Source organism: Phyllostomus discolor, chromosome 4 (assembly GCF_004126475.2).
Source record: "Phyllostomus discolor isolate MPI-MPIP mPhyDis1 chromosome 4, mPhyDis1.pri.v3, whole genome shotgun sequence".
NCBI lineage: Eukaryota > Metazoa > Chordata > Mammalia > Chiroptera > Phyllostomidae > Phyllostomus > Phyllostomus discolor.
In genome coordinates this window covers 63898713-63913475 of record NC_040906.2, presented here as the reverse complement: position 1 = coordinate 63913475, position 14763 = coordinate 63898713, and the positions used below count along the sequence as shown (strand labels likewise).

Genomic DNA, 14763 nt, shown 5'->3' with positions numbered 1-14763 from the left:
TATATGTGTCCAAACTGCTTTATTTCTCAAGTTATGACAGTTCTGTTATTTGCCATATCTCTAGAACTTTTCTCATCATAATTGATTTCCTTTTATGCTTTATAATTTTGATTATGAGTTTCATTTTTTTAATTCCTGTCCTCTGCTCATAAAGATGCACTAATATAGAAATGATAAAGTCCAGCATGCCAATCACTGTACATTTATATTCCCTGAGCAGAATTTGAAAGCAAGTAACTATTTGTTAACTCTTCAATATTCTTTTATATTTTCTTTTTTTACTTTATTTTTATTGCCTACAGTATTATAGAGGTTCCCATTTCCCTCCCCTTTGCCCACGTCCCCCTCGCCCCACTTTCCTCTGGCTATCACCACACCATTGTTGTCTTTGCCTAGGGGTCATGCATATATGTTCTTTAATATTCTCTTAAAATCTTCTATCATTTCATGTACCTGGGAGATAAAGTTGGGAGTTATTAATAGATCTGGATTCAGTTTCCTACTCAGCTTTTTGGCTAGTTATACAATCTTGATCAGGTTATTTAATTTCAAAGATTTATAATCTTTATGCCATTTCTTTATAGAACAATTTAAAATGGTAACATTCACAATTTATTTTTACTCAAAAAAGTTTAGAGACACTTATTATCTTTACATTATCAAATTTATGAACTCCTTGGATGGTGCTGATCCCCACCTCCTGATATTCATGCCATTGCATGATCCCTGCTTCTTGTATCTAACAAAGAGAACATGGCAGTTAATAGGATGTCCCTCTGCGGTTATGTTCTGCTATACGGCAAAAGTGATGGGATGCCACTACTGTAGTTACACTGCTATTATTTAAGAGTTTGTCTTGCTTGCAGCCTTTCTTTCCATTGTTGGTTTTATAACAAGCTGCTATGAATCTTATGAGTGCAAGAAAATGATTCTGACAACTGGAGGGAGTTTAGTAATAAATCCTTTTCCTAGTCAATCCTCCAGGCAAGAACTCGGTCCTGGGTGACACCTTGATTGCAGCCTTGTGAGACTCTGAGCTACTCTTTGCCCATACTCCTGACCCACAGGCTTTGAGACAAGTTTTAAGCCTCTAAATTTGTACTAATTTGTTAAATAACAATAGTGAGCTAGTATAAGTGCAAAACCTCAAATAGTAGGCAGTACCTTTTAAGAACCTTAAGAGGTTCAAAGAAGTATCAAACGTTCAACCCAGATTTTTAGTTTTTATTTTATTTTATTTAGAGAGAGGGGAAGGGAGAGAGAATGAGGGGGAGAGAAACACTGATCCATTGCCCTTCATAAGTGCCCTGACCAAGGACTGAACCCACAAACCAGGCCTGTGCCCTGATAGGAATCCAGCCTTGACATGTTGGTTTGTGGGAAGACGCCCAACCAACTGAGTCACACCAACCAGGGCTTACTCCAGATTTTTAGAAATTTGCATTTAAAACAATCATTTCATTTAAGGTAGGTAGGGAAAGAGATACAGATACAGATGATGGAGACAGAGAGAGAAAAAGTTCTGACACTGAATAATAGCACACTTTATTTCAGAAACATATCAAATTTTTTATTGCCCATAGTTCTGCAGGAAATTGATATAAATTACCAGTAATTTTGTGATCTAAATAATTCAATCATTATTATGTATTATTTACTGTCCTTAGATTATATACATCCATAAATACTTACACTTTACAATCAGTACACATAAACTGTGCCCACATTTGATTTCTTCAGTGCAAAGAAATCAAACATTAAAATTATAAACTATAATTTTAATACTCTTGCATCAAGCAACTAAGACATAAAAGTATCACAGAGTAGAAAGTGATGAGTAAAATTGTATTTCAAAAAATATCATTTCCACCTGTTTGACATGGCAATGCTCCTTTAACCACATGACAAGAGCAATTCCCAGTATCCATGATTCAAATCTTGTTTAGCAATGCTGTACTAGAAAATGCATTTTCATAACAAATTGTCAATCACCAATTAATGTAATTCACCAATCTTACATATATGACAAGTTTGAGGGTTAGAAAAGCACTTGACTTTTCAATTCTTTTCTTAGCAGATTGCATCAAAGTGTGTCATTGTTTCATCAGATCAGAGAAATGAAAACCAAAGCCCTAGTGAGACCACATTCAGCCTGAAAAGTAATGTTGTGAAAATTTACCCACATTTCCACTAAATAGCTAGTTTTCTCACAACTTGTGAACACACAAAACATATCATGCCCTTCCTTCCTGTACTTTGGTTTTAAAAAGTGCTTTTCTTTATTTCCAGAACAAAGCTACCTCTTGACACTAATTCTTTGTACCACAGACTATAGTGGAACTTGCTTTGCCCCCTTCCTGTGCCTCTTTGGGTTTGATGTTTACTGTAAGAAACAAGAATCACACTACATTCAATACTAAAAGCCACAAGAAAAGTAAATGCCCTATGGTCTGCTCTCCCAGACCTGTGGTAGTTCTCAAATCATTGTTCCATTGTAGAAGACTTTAAAGTCATCTTTCTTCATATATGTGATATTTCTTTCCCCTGAGCTCCATGAAGTAGGATTAACAGAAAATGCTGCATTCATGCAAGCATATCTTTAACATGATAATTCTAGTCTATGATAAGAAATAAGCACTGTCAGTCAGCACAACCCATTTGCAAGCCCTTGTTGAAAATAAATGTATCACTAACCATGCAATTATAAATGTGACTGTATCTGAAAACTTGTTTCTGGAGACCAGGAGAGTCACCCTAAGTGTGTGTCTGTTTCCCTGTTTACCAAAGACAATATCCTTAGTCCATGCCATATCTACAATTGTACATTTTATGTATTCTTACAGGGGTGGTGTGGAGGAGTCCTGTGGCCTATGGTGATAACTGCACATAACCAGCAAAAGAGTAAGCAATATCTAGAGAGATAGAGATAATAGGCTAGAGCCAGGAAAAACTGGCTTCCAATTTCAGCCCTGACATGGACCATGGGAATTTCTCCAAATTCCTGCTTCTTTATCTATAAGCCTAACCCCTATCTACAGGGTTATTTCAGGGATCACATGAAAATCATTTTCAACCTGCTAGGCATTGTTTCTGTGAAACGTGGTGCACTCTGCTTTTCATGTGAATGATTCTCAAGCAGAGCCCACAGGATGTTTATGAGTTCAAAGAATTAAGAGAGCAGGTCTTGGTTAGAAATCTTTCATTTTTATTTCATTATTTATTTCTTACCCTACAGGCTTCCTTACCCTCTCCTCCATTTATTCTCAAATGACTCATTTTTCACTCAGTTTGTTTAATTGCAGCAGTCCTACTCAAAATCAACTATGAGATCTCTATTTCTCCCAAACATGCATGTGTGTGCACACACACACAACTTAAAGGCAATAAGGGCTATTTATTTCATTGTCCGATTTATCTACTCTAGAGTATACATAATGAGCAGCTGTATCACCAGAAGAGAAAAATTATGGACTTTAATGGGCATTGAACAAAAATGTGATTGAATGTTAGAAGTAATGTAATACTAACATAATTAATAGGCTACAGAGTGTTAAGGCAAAAACTATTTAAAATACATAACATAAAGTAAGGATTGTGGTGAAAAAATCTACAGGAGGAAAAACCTTTTCTTGACTCTAATTTTTCAAATTTTATATTTGTTTTTTAAAAATATCACAAAGCTGTAGGATCTTGAGAGGTCTAGTCTTGTCATCAATATTTAGGCACAATGAAAAGTGAATTGAGCAAGAATACCATTTCCATCCATTTTGTTTAGACTACCTATTAAAACAAACTTTATTATAATCTTCCTCAACACCCACCTTAGACAATATCTTTCCAAGGATCTCATGAAACTTAAACCCTCATTCTACATATAGTTCCTTCTTTATTGTCACTGTGGATATGAAAAGGGCTGATGATCATCTTTGTTTATAATCCTTGATAGATTTCAACAGAAACATTCAAAATTGCCTATTTTTAAACCTCTCCAGAGGTTACTGAGTTACAGCTTACATAAAGTTTTGATACCTACCTATTAACCTACATAATGTATTCCAAATAATTATATTGTCATTCTCTTATTTACACTTGCCTCCAAAGTTCTCAATTTTTCACATGGATAATCTACAAAATAAATATGACTCTTGTCTTCACAGGCAGCATTGGAGTGAGCAAGCACTTGTGTTGGTTTGTCATTTGATCTAACTTACAACTTTATTTCCTACTGTCTGCCTAGAACTTGAGCTGTTCTAGTTGAAAAATTAAGAAGCAAAAGTAATGATAGAAAAACTTTAAATAAAGGTCACTATTGCCATGAAATGGGATGTCAGTTTTGCAATTCATTTGTACTTTCCCACTAAGCTGGGTGGAGTTGACCTAAACAAGTCTAGAAATATTTATGAAATAAGCTCATAGGGAAGGCATCCCAGCTTTCAGAAGCGACTCTCTTCCTCCTCCACAGGGCGGTGAAGGCCAGGGATGAATTTCAAGAGTTGTTTCCGGACACTTCCCTTCCTGCTTTTTCGGGGCAGGGTCCCGAACATGCTTGAGAAGTTGCTTTCCCACAAGGGAGACATGGACCCACTGCTGGCGGTACTAATGTTCCGGTTCTTCCTCGAAGATGACCTCTTCAGAAAATCATCCCCATCTTTGAGGACAAAGCACTCATCGTCTGTGCTTGTCTGCCGGCTGAAGGCGCCCTTGTTGGAGTCCTCAGACATGCATGTCTGATAGCCGTCCTCGCTGTCCATCGTCAGGGAGCTCAGCCAGCTCTTACAACTGCTCTCACTGGAAAAGCGGTTCCGGTCCGGGAGGGCTGAGCCTGACCCTGGCAAGTTCCCAAACAAAAGTGACTCATCTATGTCCATGTTTTCCAAACTTGGGCAGTTAGCTGCATCACCTAGAATGCAGAAAACAAAGTCTACTGTGGAATGGTTCAGCCATCACTTCGACAAGGAAATACACCAACATTTCTCTTCAAAGGATGTAAGAAATAGTAACGATGAATAATATTTTTCACTGACCCTTAACTTGCAAGAGTAAGTGACTGGTTATGAGGCCATCTGGTAAACCTTTTAGTAGGATTTCCCAAACTATTGTTCATGGCGAATCTGCCATGTAAAAGAGTTCTACGATCAGGAAAATGGTAATGCTAGATTAAATAAATTTAAACAAGCATCTTTATATGTCAACAGTTTGATTCTTATGACTCTATGCCAGTGTGCCTTATACATTTTTAAAAAGATCATACCTTAAACTGAAGTGACTCTGCAACCCTTGATTAAAATTTACAGAAATGGAGTTCCAAAGAATATCCTTGGGGAAATGATGTCTTATGGATTTCTCCATTTATTTCCTCTGATTTTTAACTATTATCTTTTAACAACTGTAAAGTTATTATATCATTTGAAGTGTAGGGGAAACACAGTTATAAAACCTGCACCTGTATGCTCATTATAAAGAACCTAAAGGTGCTTAAAACAGAAAGGATATCATCCAGCCTCAATACTCCAAGTTTCTTATTAGAATTTGTAATATTTGAATGCTCTGGAATGATACTGTACCCAGAAAACAGCCCTGCCCTCAAAAAGTAATCATTCATTTGAAGAAATTAAATTTAGTATCTGCTTAGCTGAATGTTTTCATAACCTACATCTGGGTTCTCCAAATTTAAATTTTAATTGTATACCAACATCCCGTCCTCTCTTGCTCCTATACTGGCTGGTGTACTGCTAAAAGGAAGGAGAGTGTCTGTAATACTGGTCTGAGAAAGCCCCTTGGATTCAAGTCACAGATCTAAAATGTTGGAGAAAAAAAATCCCGGAAAGTTTCAAAAAGCAAAATTTGAATTTGCCATTGCACCAAGCACTATACTGAACCCACATAAATGAAGTGAATATAGGCACACCCTGCTGGAGCCTATATGTAAATATACATTATATGCAAATACTACAGTATTTTATAGAAGGCACTTGAGCATCCCCAGATTTTGGTATCCACAGGGGTGGATCCTGGCACCAGTCCTCCATGGATGCCAAGGGATGACTGTAATTGGACTGTAACTACTTCAAGAAAAGTAATAGAACATTGCTCATTCAGAAACAGTTTCACTTTGTGTTGATTGTTTATACTGCTGCTCTCCTTTGTCCTTGGTTGACAATATAAAAGGAGACTTTATTTTCCTTTTGATCTGTAAGGTGGAGTATGGCCAGTGCTCAGTGACTAATCATATTTTTTCCTTTTTGTTAATACAACCTACTTTATTTCACCTTGCAATGAGTTGATTAGAGAGCAGCTGTTTTGTAAAATCTCATGCCCTGAATATTTAGTCTAGGTCTAGAAAAAAGTAAACTAAAGAAGAACTTCGACCTCTCAAAAAACATGTACAACAATGGCTTCATGAGGAGACAGTCTCCTTGATTCTGAACGAAGGACCTCATCTCTACAAGGCCATTTCTACAGACTCCCAGACAAAGCCTGTCTCTACTCCAGAATGCTCTGAAAGTGGAAGCAAAGTTTTTCCAAACCTTCAAGTCTACAGAATCCAAGAGGTAGCTAAATGTTGTACCTCTGTCTTGCTAGCAATGTTCACACCCCCAAAAATATCTATTATAAAATTTTTAAATAAGTTAAATACATAAAAAGAGAAATAGCTCATACATGTGTTTGATTAAAAAACAACTTCAACACAAACCTCCAAGACAAACATTAGTGCCTAATTAAAAATTAAATGTATCTCTTTTTCTGTAAACAGATTTTTACTTTTGACAGACACCTAGGTTATAAATAGTGATTGTAGGCATGGTATTATATGAAGAAAGTAAAACCTATATTTTACACCCACTTAGCTAGTGGTTTCAATAAATTATTTGAACATATAAGTTCATTCTACAGGTTACACTATTCACATAGCTAATGTAAAATCAACAAATTTTAAGCTCACCTCTTCCTTTTAGATTGTACACATAGCAACAGCCATGAATTTACTGTTCTAATGATCATTCACATTTCTGTCTTGGGTTTGGAGGCCATGAAGAAGAATTTCTCTGCCTTAATGTAAACTGCACAATTTGAACAAATGATAGGAGCTCTACTTAAGATGTGTGCTACCATTCCAGCCTCAAGAGTTTCTCAGAACTATGAAGCCCCTGAGCCACGAACATTCTCAGGAATTTCATTCATCTGTTGAAATCAGACAATTGTTCCAACTGCTCGTCTACAATCCCTAGGTGACTCTTGCAAGTGTGGGCACACAGGTGTGTGTGCGCGTGGTTATGCATGTGTGTTATGTGTATGGAGGAGGGGATGTGACTTGCCTTATTCTACTGTAAATATGTATATTTCATTACAAAGAAACACAACCTGGTATGCTTTATCCATGCTAGACAACTTTTCTTGTAATGATGATAATCTCAAAGCAATTTAGAGGCAGAACACTGAAAGGGTGAAATGTTAGTGTGGTTTCTGAACAGGAAATCATATTTACCATGAAGCAGGCGCTGTTCCTGTAACTGCAGAGTTCTGAACTCCACCCATTTCTTCTTCAAGTTTTGCTGAGGAAAAATAATTTGCAAATTATTAGGAAATCTCAGTGAAGATAGCAATTTATTTCTAGGTGTTGAGATTTGTCATTAAAATTTTCCCTTTCTCTCTAGCACTAAAAACCCCTCCCATTCATTTGAAAGATATTTTTCTGTATAAAAGGGGGATAATGGGAATACTATTTTCTCAAGAAATAATCTAGTAGCACCAACAAGTTGAAATGATGACATCATTTCAACAGAAACAATAAAAACAGTAGACAATAGAAACACTGACATTTATTCTTTTTTCATTTAAAAAGTATTATAGAACCAGATTGCTTGGATCTGTGTCCATTTACTCTCTGTTCAGACAAGGATCTCCATTCTAGGCTCCCCTCATAGACACGATGAAATGCAAGAGAAAGACAAAAACAGAACCTAATCCCTGGAATTATCATGAGGATTAAATGAGTCAGTAGTTACAAAATAATTAGAACAGTGACTAGATCTTAGTAATTGCTCAGTAAACACCATCCTCATCCTCTAAACCTGGAACACCAAAAGTCTTTTCTGTTAGACATCTTGTTATTTTCTACACCAAAAAGGGGAAGTCAACCTGTTCTTAGAGGCTTCCTTGGAAGGCTAAACTTAAAACACGGCTAAGCATCCCTCCTTGGCAGCTCAACTCATGAGAGCAGTAGCTCAGGGTGGGAATGAAGTGGCTGATGTGATGATCAAGATGGCAGGTGAGGCCTGGACGAGCCCACAGACTGGGCTGAGGTGATGGGAACTGAAAGCCAAACAGGCCAAAGGCAACTCACAAGGCAGTGCCAAAGGCTCATTCTCTCTCCTTCTGTTTGTTCTCCACTCCACCCCTTCCTTTGCTATTTCAGGTGCCCACAGCCAGCCTAGCAGGCAGGCACAGCTCAGCTTTGCCTGTGGACACCAGTGCCAGAGGAAAGGCAGCTTTGTTGGAAAGGGCAGATAAGGTATGAGAAGGAATAGAAAAAGAAGTGCATTTGGGAGGGGAAGGCCTAAGGAAAAGAAAATGAATGTTTAAGGGGAAAATAGCTGTTGTCTCAATTTAGGGACTAAACAATCACAGGGCAGGGTTTTCCAATCCTTGATAACAGTAACATTTAGCAGCAATCCTATGGTTGCAAATATAATATGCAAGCAATAAATTCAAGCCATAAAATGCCTAGATCCATTCATTTCTTGTTCTTTCTGCAGTGTAATGAAGTCTCTATATGGCTATAAGACTGCCAGGCTACTGACATCACAGCTGTTATCTGGGTGAACCTTTCATCAGTCACATGGAGGTCAGAGTTAGGGAACCAAGGAGTATAGAACTAACAAGATCTGGCCTGTATACCAACTCCTTTCTTCTTTCTTAGAGAGGGTTCTCTCCTGCAAGTGTATAGTCAATTAGGGGAACACGAAGCTAGCTTGACAATCAAAACTAAATACAGACAGACGAGCAAGTTGTATTTTTGCACCTACTTATCCAGTAATACAAAGTCAGGGCTTGCCACATACTTAACTTTTGGGGAAAAATATATAAAGCCTTTAAAATATCTAATCTCTTGATCTGGCCCAGTCATCTAAGTATGTCGTCATTTAAACCAAGAAAATACCAGTGTAAAGAGCAAATATGTAGAAGTGACTAAGAGTTTTAGCCTGTATCTAAGCTTCCCTATTTTTCTCAGAGTCTGGTTCTGGCTGATATTAACATCACAGTTGTGTATTTGGACAAATTTAATCTCTCACCACTAGAAGACAATTAAAGCGCATGGGAGATTTAACCATACTGGCCATATCCCCTCACTGTGTCGAGGCCAGTGCCTGGCACCTAGCAGCAGCTCTGTAAATATTGGTTGAATGAGCCTATAAAAGAACGGCTTCCTGAAACAATTTTCAACTATCATAGACTGGATATTTTCAATTGGCTATATTTACAATGTGTCCAATTTATATGAGACACACATAAAGCTAAATATACCCATGGCACTTTGCTACATTTATAGTGCTTTCATGGATAACATGCTATTTAATTTTCCTAACTGTCCAAAAAAGTTCCAGATTAGAAAACAAAGGTTCACTGTAGCAAAATATTGCCCAAGAGCTACAAACCCAATAAATAACAGAGTTAGAAAAAAGTACCCCCCCCAGATAGCCCATTAGATATACTATTTTCATGTTAAACATTTGAATCATAGGTCATGAGAAAGGGAATCCCTGAAAACAGGAGTCTTTGAGGAACAGAATGCACACTTACGTAGGACACACAAACTAAATGTCATTGTGTGAAAGGCAAGCCAGCCTGACCCCCGTGATAGGTCAGACCCAAGACACATGAGGCTCAAGACATGAACTGGAAACCTCATAACTGCAAGTTTAGAGAAGGGAAAGAAATGTAAAATGGTAAGCAGGAATGAACCCAAAGGTCTGCTGGACTTGGAGAAACAGAAAGAGGTAGTGAGGAATTTGCATCTTATGGTGAGATATATAGTTTCTATGCACTTATGCAGCACAGGACAGAGACAAGTTTTCCTGCTTGAGAAAAGAACTTTGGCTAAAGCTCCACCCCCACGAAAAGGAGTCTGGGGAAAGAACCTAATGGTGGCTGTGGCTCACATAGAGCCTGTACCTAGAGGGGCAAGAGCATGTAAGTTGAGCCTCATGACCTGAGCCAAGCAGCACACTGACCCTCCAGGGAAGGCATCCAAGCTGCCAGACCTGGCTCTGGATTGGGAGCTCTGAAGTGTATCGTGGAGGCAATTGCCCAACTATCATGTTGAGTGGAAGAGGCCACCGTGCAAGGGAAGTAGGCAATCTAAACTCCAAAACACCTGCTAAACTTTAGTAACAAGAACAATAAAATTGATAATCAGTACATGGATTCTCTCCAAATAAAAATGAAAATAAAAGTGTCAATAAAGAGTTTAAAATGAGAATATTTATAATTCTCTGAGAAATGATGTCAGTGTGAATAAGAATAAGAAATCTGAAGCAAAAAGAACATATAAACATGAAAATAGCTATTTGAAAATAAAAAATGAACTTTTAATAGAAAGAACACATTTTATACAGAACACAGACAACATTACTGAAGCTATTATTACTATGGAATTCAAAAAGAATATAAAAAAGATATAGTAATAACAATACAAAAAGATATAGTAATACATAATATATGAAAGAATTGTTAGGAAGCTTGGAAGGTGAATCAAGAGACTCTAGAATATTATGTCTAACAAAAACTGCAGAAGATGATTCAGGGAATGGTAAAGAAGGTATAGTTGACCTTTGAGCAATGTGGGAGCCCCTTCTACCCTGGCACAGTGAGAAATCTGCAGATAAGCATGTAACTTCTGACTCCCCAAACTTAACTATTAATAGTCTACCGTTGACCAGAAGCCTTTCCAATAACATATATAATTGATTAATGCTTATTTTACATGTTATATGTATTACATACTATATTCTTAAAGTAAGCTAGAGAAAGTGTTATTAAGAAAATTGTAAGGAAGAGAAAATATATTTACAGTACTGTGCTATATTTATTGATGCCATAGGTTTATATCATTTGTTTACAAGATAAAAAAATCTACGTATAAGTGAACCCATACAGCTCAAGTCTATGCCGTTAAAGGGTCAATTGAATATTCGAAGAGATGAAGCTGAAAGTTTTTTAAAACTAAAGAAAGTCACCAGTGTTTAGATGAAAAGGGCACTGAAAATTCAAAGTTCTAAGCAGTATGAATTTAGAAATGAATTCAGACACAATCACATTGTGGTGAAACTGTAGATTGGTAAAGACAAAAGAACAGCTTAAAACCAACCAGCAAAAGATAAAAGATTGGCACAAATTGAAATACTGTTTTTTAAATTTATTTATTTTTTAAATTAATTTGAGAGAGAGAGAGACCACTTTGCTGTTCTACCTGTTTACGCATGCATTAGTTGTTTCTTAAATGTGCCCTGACCAGGGATTGAACCCACAACCAAAATACTGTTTAAAAAAAAAAACTCAACAAGCCTCTGGAGAGAATTACCAAGAAATAAAAAGATGAGAAGGCATAAAAAGTAGTACAAATAAAAGTGGTGATATAATCAGTTATTATAGAAAACAAAAAACTGAGAATAGAATTTTTATTATAAATGCATGCAATAAATTGAAAATTTTTTAATTTTATTAACAAAAACATAATTCAATAAAACTGGATCCAAAAAAAACCCCAAACAGAAACTCTGAGCAGTCTTATAACTAATAAAGAAACTGAAACAGAATTTAGAAATATCCCCACCAAAAAAGAACTTCAAGCCCTGATGATTAAGATACTCCCCAGCTCACACTAAAACTGCAGTAAATGTGACACCAAAATTAAGGAGCAATAACCTGTAGTGGGGAAGGTACAGGCCATTCTACTTGTAAAGTAGGGCTACCCTCAAATATCTAAAGAAAATGTTAGCAAATCAAATCTACAAATATATTTTTAAAAGACTATAAATTATTATCAGATTGGGTTTGTTTTAAAAATGCTAGGGTAGTTTTTACATTAGAAAATCTTCAAATGTCACTCATCATATTGACAGATATTTTTTAATAAAAAATGAGAAGACCATCTTAACACATGCAAAAAAAAGTATGTGGTAAAATTTAGTATACAAGCCCTATAAATACAACCAGCAAACTTGGTATAGGAGGCAGCCTCTTTAACTTGAAAAGTATGTTCATAGAGATAGCTTATTTCTAATATGAAAGAGTGAAGAGAATTCCCTTTAAAGTCAAGAACAAAACCAGGATGCTAACAATGATAGTGTATATTCATCATTGTAATGTAGACCCTAGCCAGTTAGTAAGAAAAAGAACTAAATGTTCTTTTTTATGTTATCTTAACAGATAATTATTATCTTAACAGATTATTCATTAGAAATTATACAGCTTAGCAAGGTGTTTGAATAGGGTAATAGCATAGAAAATTTATTTTGCATACCTATATACTTCTCTCAATCAAAATATTAATTTTTAGGTAAAGAAACTATAATTAGAACATAACCATAAGTCATAGAAAAGTAAATCTAACAAAATATTTGTAGACTCTTTTATTTACTTTAAAAACATTTTCTGATTTATGCATACAATTTTACATATATTATGTTAATTTTTATGAACTTCTAATTTTTCTTTCTTAATAAATATAATCTATTAATTTAACATTTTTAAAATTTATTATACTTAGTTTTTAAACCCAATAGTCTTTGAACTCCCTTTATTCTAATAAAATGTTTATAGATTCCCTTAGGTTTTTCTGTATAGATTAAATAATACTATCTGTAGATAATGAAAGTGTTGCCCCTTGATCTCCAATTATTCAACTGTGTTTGAAATAAGAAAAGTGAAAACCATAAAGATGTCAATTGATCTCATTTGTTCTATAAATAAAATTTAATTTCTGTGGAAATCAAACAGAAAAATTTTCTCAAAGGATTTTACAAATTTATTTCTAAAAAATCACAGGTATAAGTGACATAACAAGATGTTGACAAAGAAAATGGGACTTGTTCATGAATGAGGTTGGGGAAACAAATACAAAATAAAATATAAATAATACATAGAACTCCACCCTCATGGGCTCAATAATTTAAAGTGCATTCTTCATAAAGAAAACTAATAATGGCAGCTGTTGCTAAACAAAGCCCTAGTGAGCCACCCAACTGTAGTAAAGCGCAGGACCCTTGCTCAGAGGGGGCAGCCCTGGGGCAGAGTCACTTGGGACTGGAGGAGTGGTCTGGACTTCAAGGCCTGGCAGAGCCTCAGAAGTCTGTTAAGATTTTTAAACCTCTCAAAGAGCCACCCCAGGGAATTTTTATTTAACATCCTCCACTGTGCACAAACTCTTAAAAACTATTTTTCTTCTCCAAAGTTGGATAGTGTGCGTGCCAAAGGAAGTAGATTCAAGGGCAGTCACAGGAGTACCAGTGATGATTTTTGTAGTAAGAATGAGGCAGAAAGGACGGACACAGAGGAAGATAATAGAAAGCAAAAAGTCCATGCCTTTCTGCCCACACATGCAGCACTTGACAAAATGACAAAAAGACAAGCTCCTCCTTCTTTGTTTTTTTTCCCAAAACAAAATGTAAATCAAGAGAGAGGGGTGCTCTAATGAAACGTTCTTTAACTAATGTGACCACCTGTTGACTTGCTGAGCCTGAAAGACACTCAGAAGGAGGAAGGAAGTGACTTGCACTGGTTTGTGATACTTAATTTTCCTGTGAAGCTAACTCTGTGGCTCTTGATAATTCAGCAGGCTATACTCCTCGGGATGTTTCATCCTCAAGGGCTATGAAATTCCTCAAACAGATCTTTATTCTATCACTCATACGCTCAAGGATGAAAAACATATCTCACTGTATTAAATTAAATTACCTTTAAAACTTGCAGCTTTGTTTCAAGCTCGGCTTTTTTGAGAATTGTTGTTCCATTAAAAGTCTCTACCCTGTTTTAAGAAAGAAAGGGGGTGGGGTATTAGCATGAGTGAGCCATTCAAACAAGTACCAACCTTAGGAAGTACTACAATTTGAGCAGGCACTAGCCTTAAATGTTACAATTCTGGCACTGAAAGGGCCTGGGCACAGCCCAAATCTTTTAACAATGTTCAGAGAAAGAAAATCGGAAAAAGAAAGAAACAAACAAAAAACCAACTCCCCTTGAGAGGGTCACTGAAAGATTCTGGTTAATTGGTAAACTGTAGCTCATTTTATATAAGCCACTGTGTGGCAATGATACTTATTCTTTACAAGAATCTATCCTTGTGGGGCCTGGCTGAATCACCTCTTTTTTGGGGTGAATGTCTACTGGACACTTTGTTCACACTCTAGACACTATGCTATGCATGAGGGACACAGCATCAACAACAAGCACTGGGACTTTTAAGCAGTGGCATCAATGTGCTATTTCTTGAAATGGATAAATCTTTTCCTCCCCATGATGCCAGGTGCCTTTATACCTGTAAATTGCCTTAATTTTGGAAGTAGAACAAATAAAACCAGAAGTACTATCAGATAATAACCTTCATATGAGTGTCTCACCTCAAAATCTTTTAAGTTCAAAAACTTTAATTCCACAATTGTCAATTTAATAGTATTCTTTCTCCCTATACCTTTCTAAAAATTAAAAAAAAAATAAACTAAAAGAGTTGTTCTGTCCTGAGTGATTGATTTGTTTTGTGGGCAC

General features: G+C 36.2%; 1 protein-coding gene across 2 annotated transcripts in view; it reads right to left on the bottom strand.

Moving 5' to 3' along the window:
- Window positions 1-1523: 1523 nt before the first annotated feature.
- LOC114495694 (cytohesin 1 interacting protein) overlaps window positions 1524-14763 on the bottom strand; it is a 64470-nt gene continuing 51230 nt past the window's right edge. For both annotated transcript variants that reach the window (XM_028511070.2, XM_028511069.2), the window contains 3 exons: window positions 13957-14026; window positions 7487-7553; window positions 1524-4900 (listed from right to left, as the gene is read on the bottom strand). In XM_028511070.2, coding sequence (XP_028366871.1) covers window positions 4434-4900; window positions 7487-7553; window positions 13957-14026 — 604 coding nt within the window. In that variant the 3' untranslated portion in view covers window positions 1524-4433. The remainder of the gene's footprint in view (window positions 4901-7486; window positions 7554-13956; window positions 14027-14763) is intronic.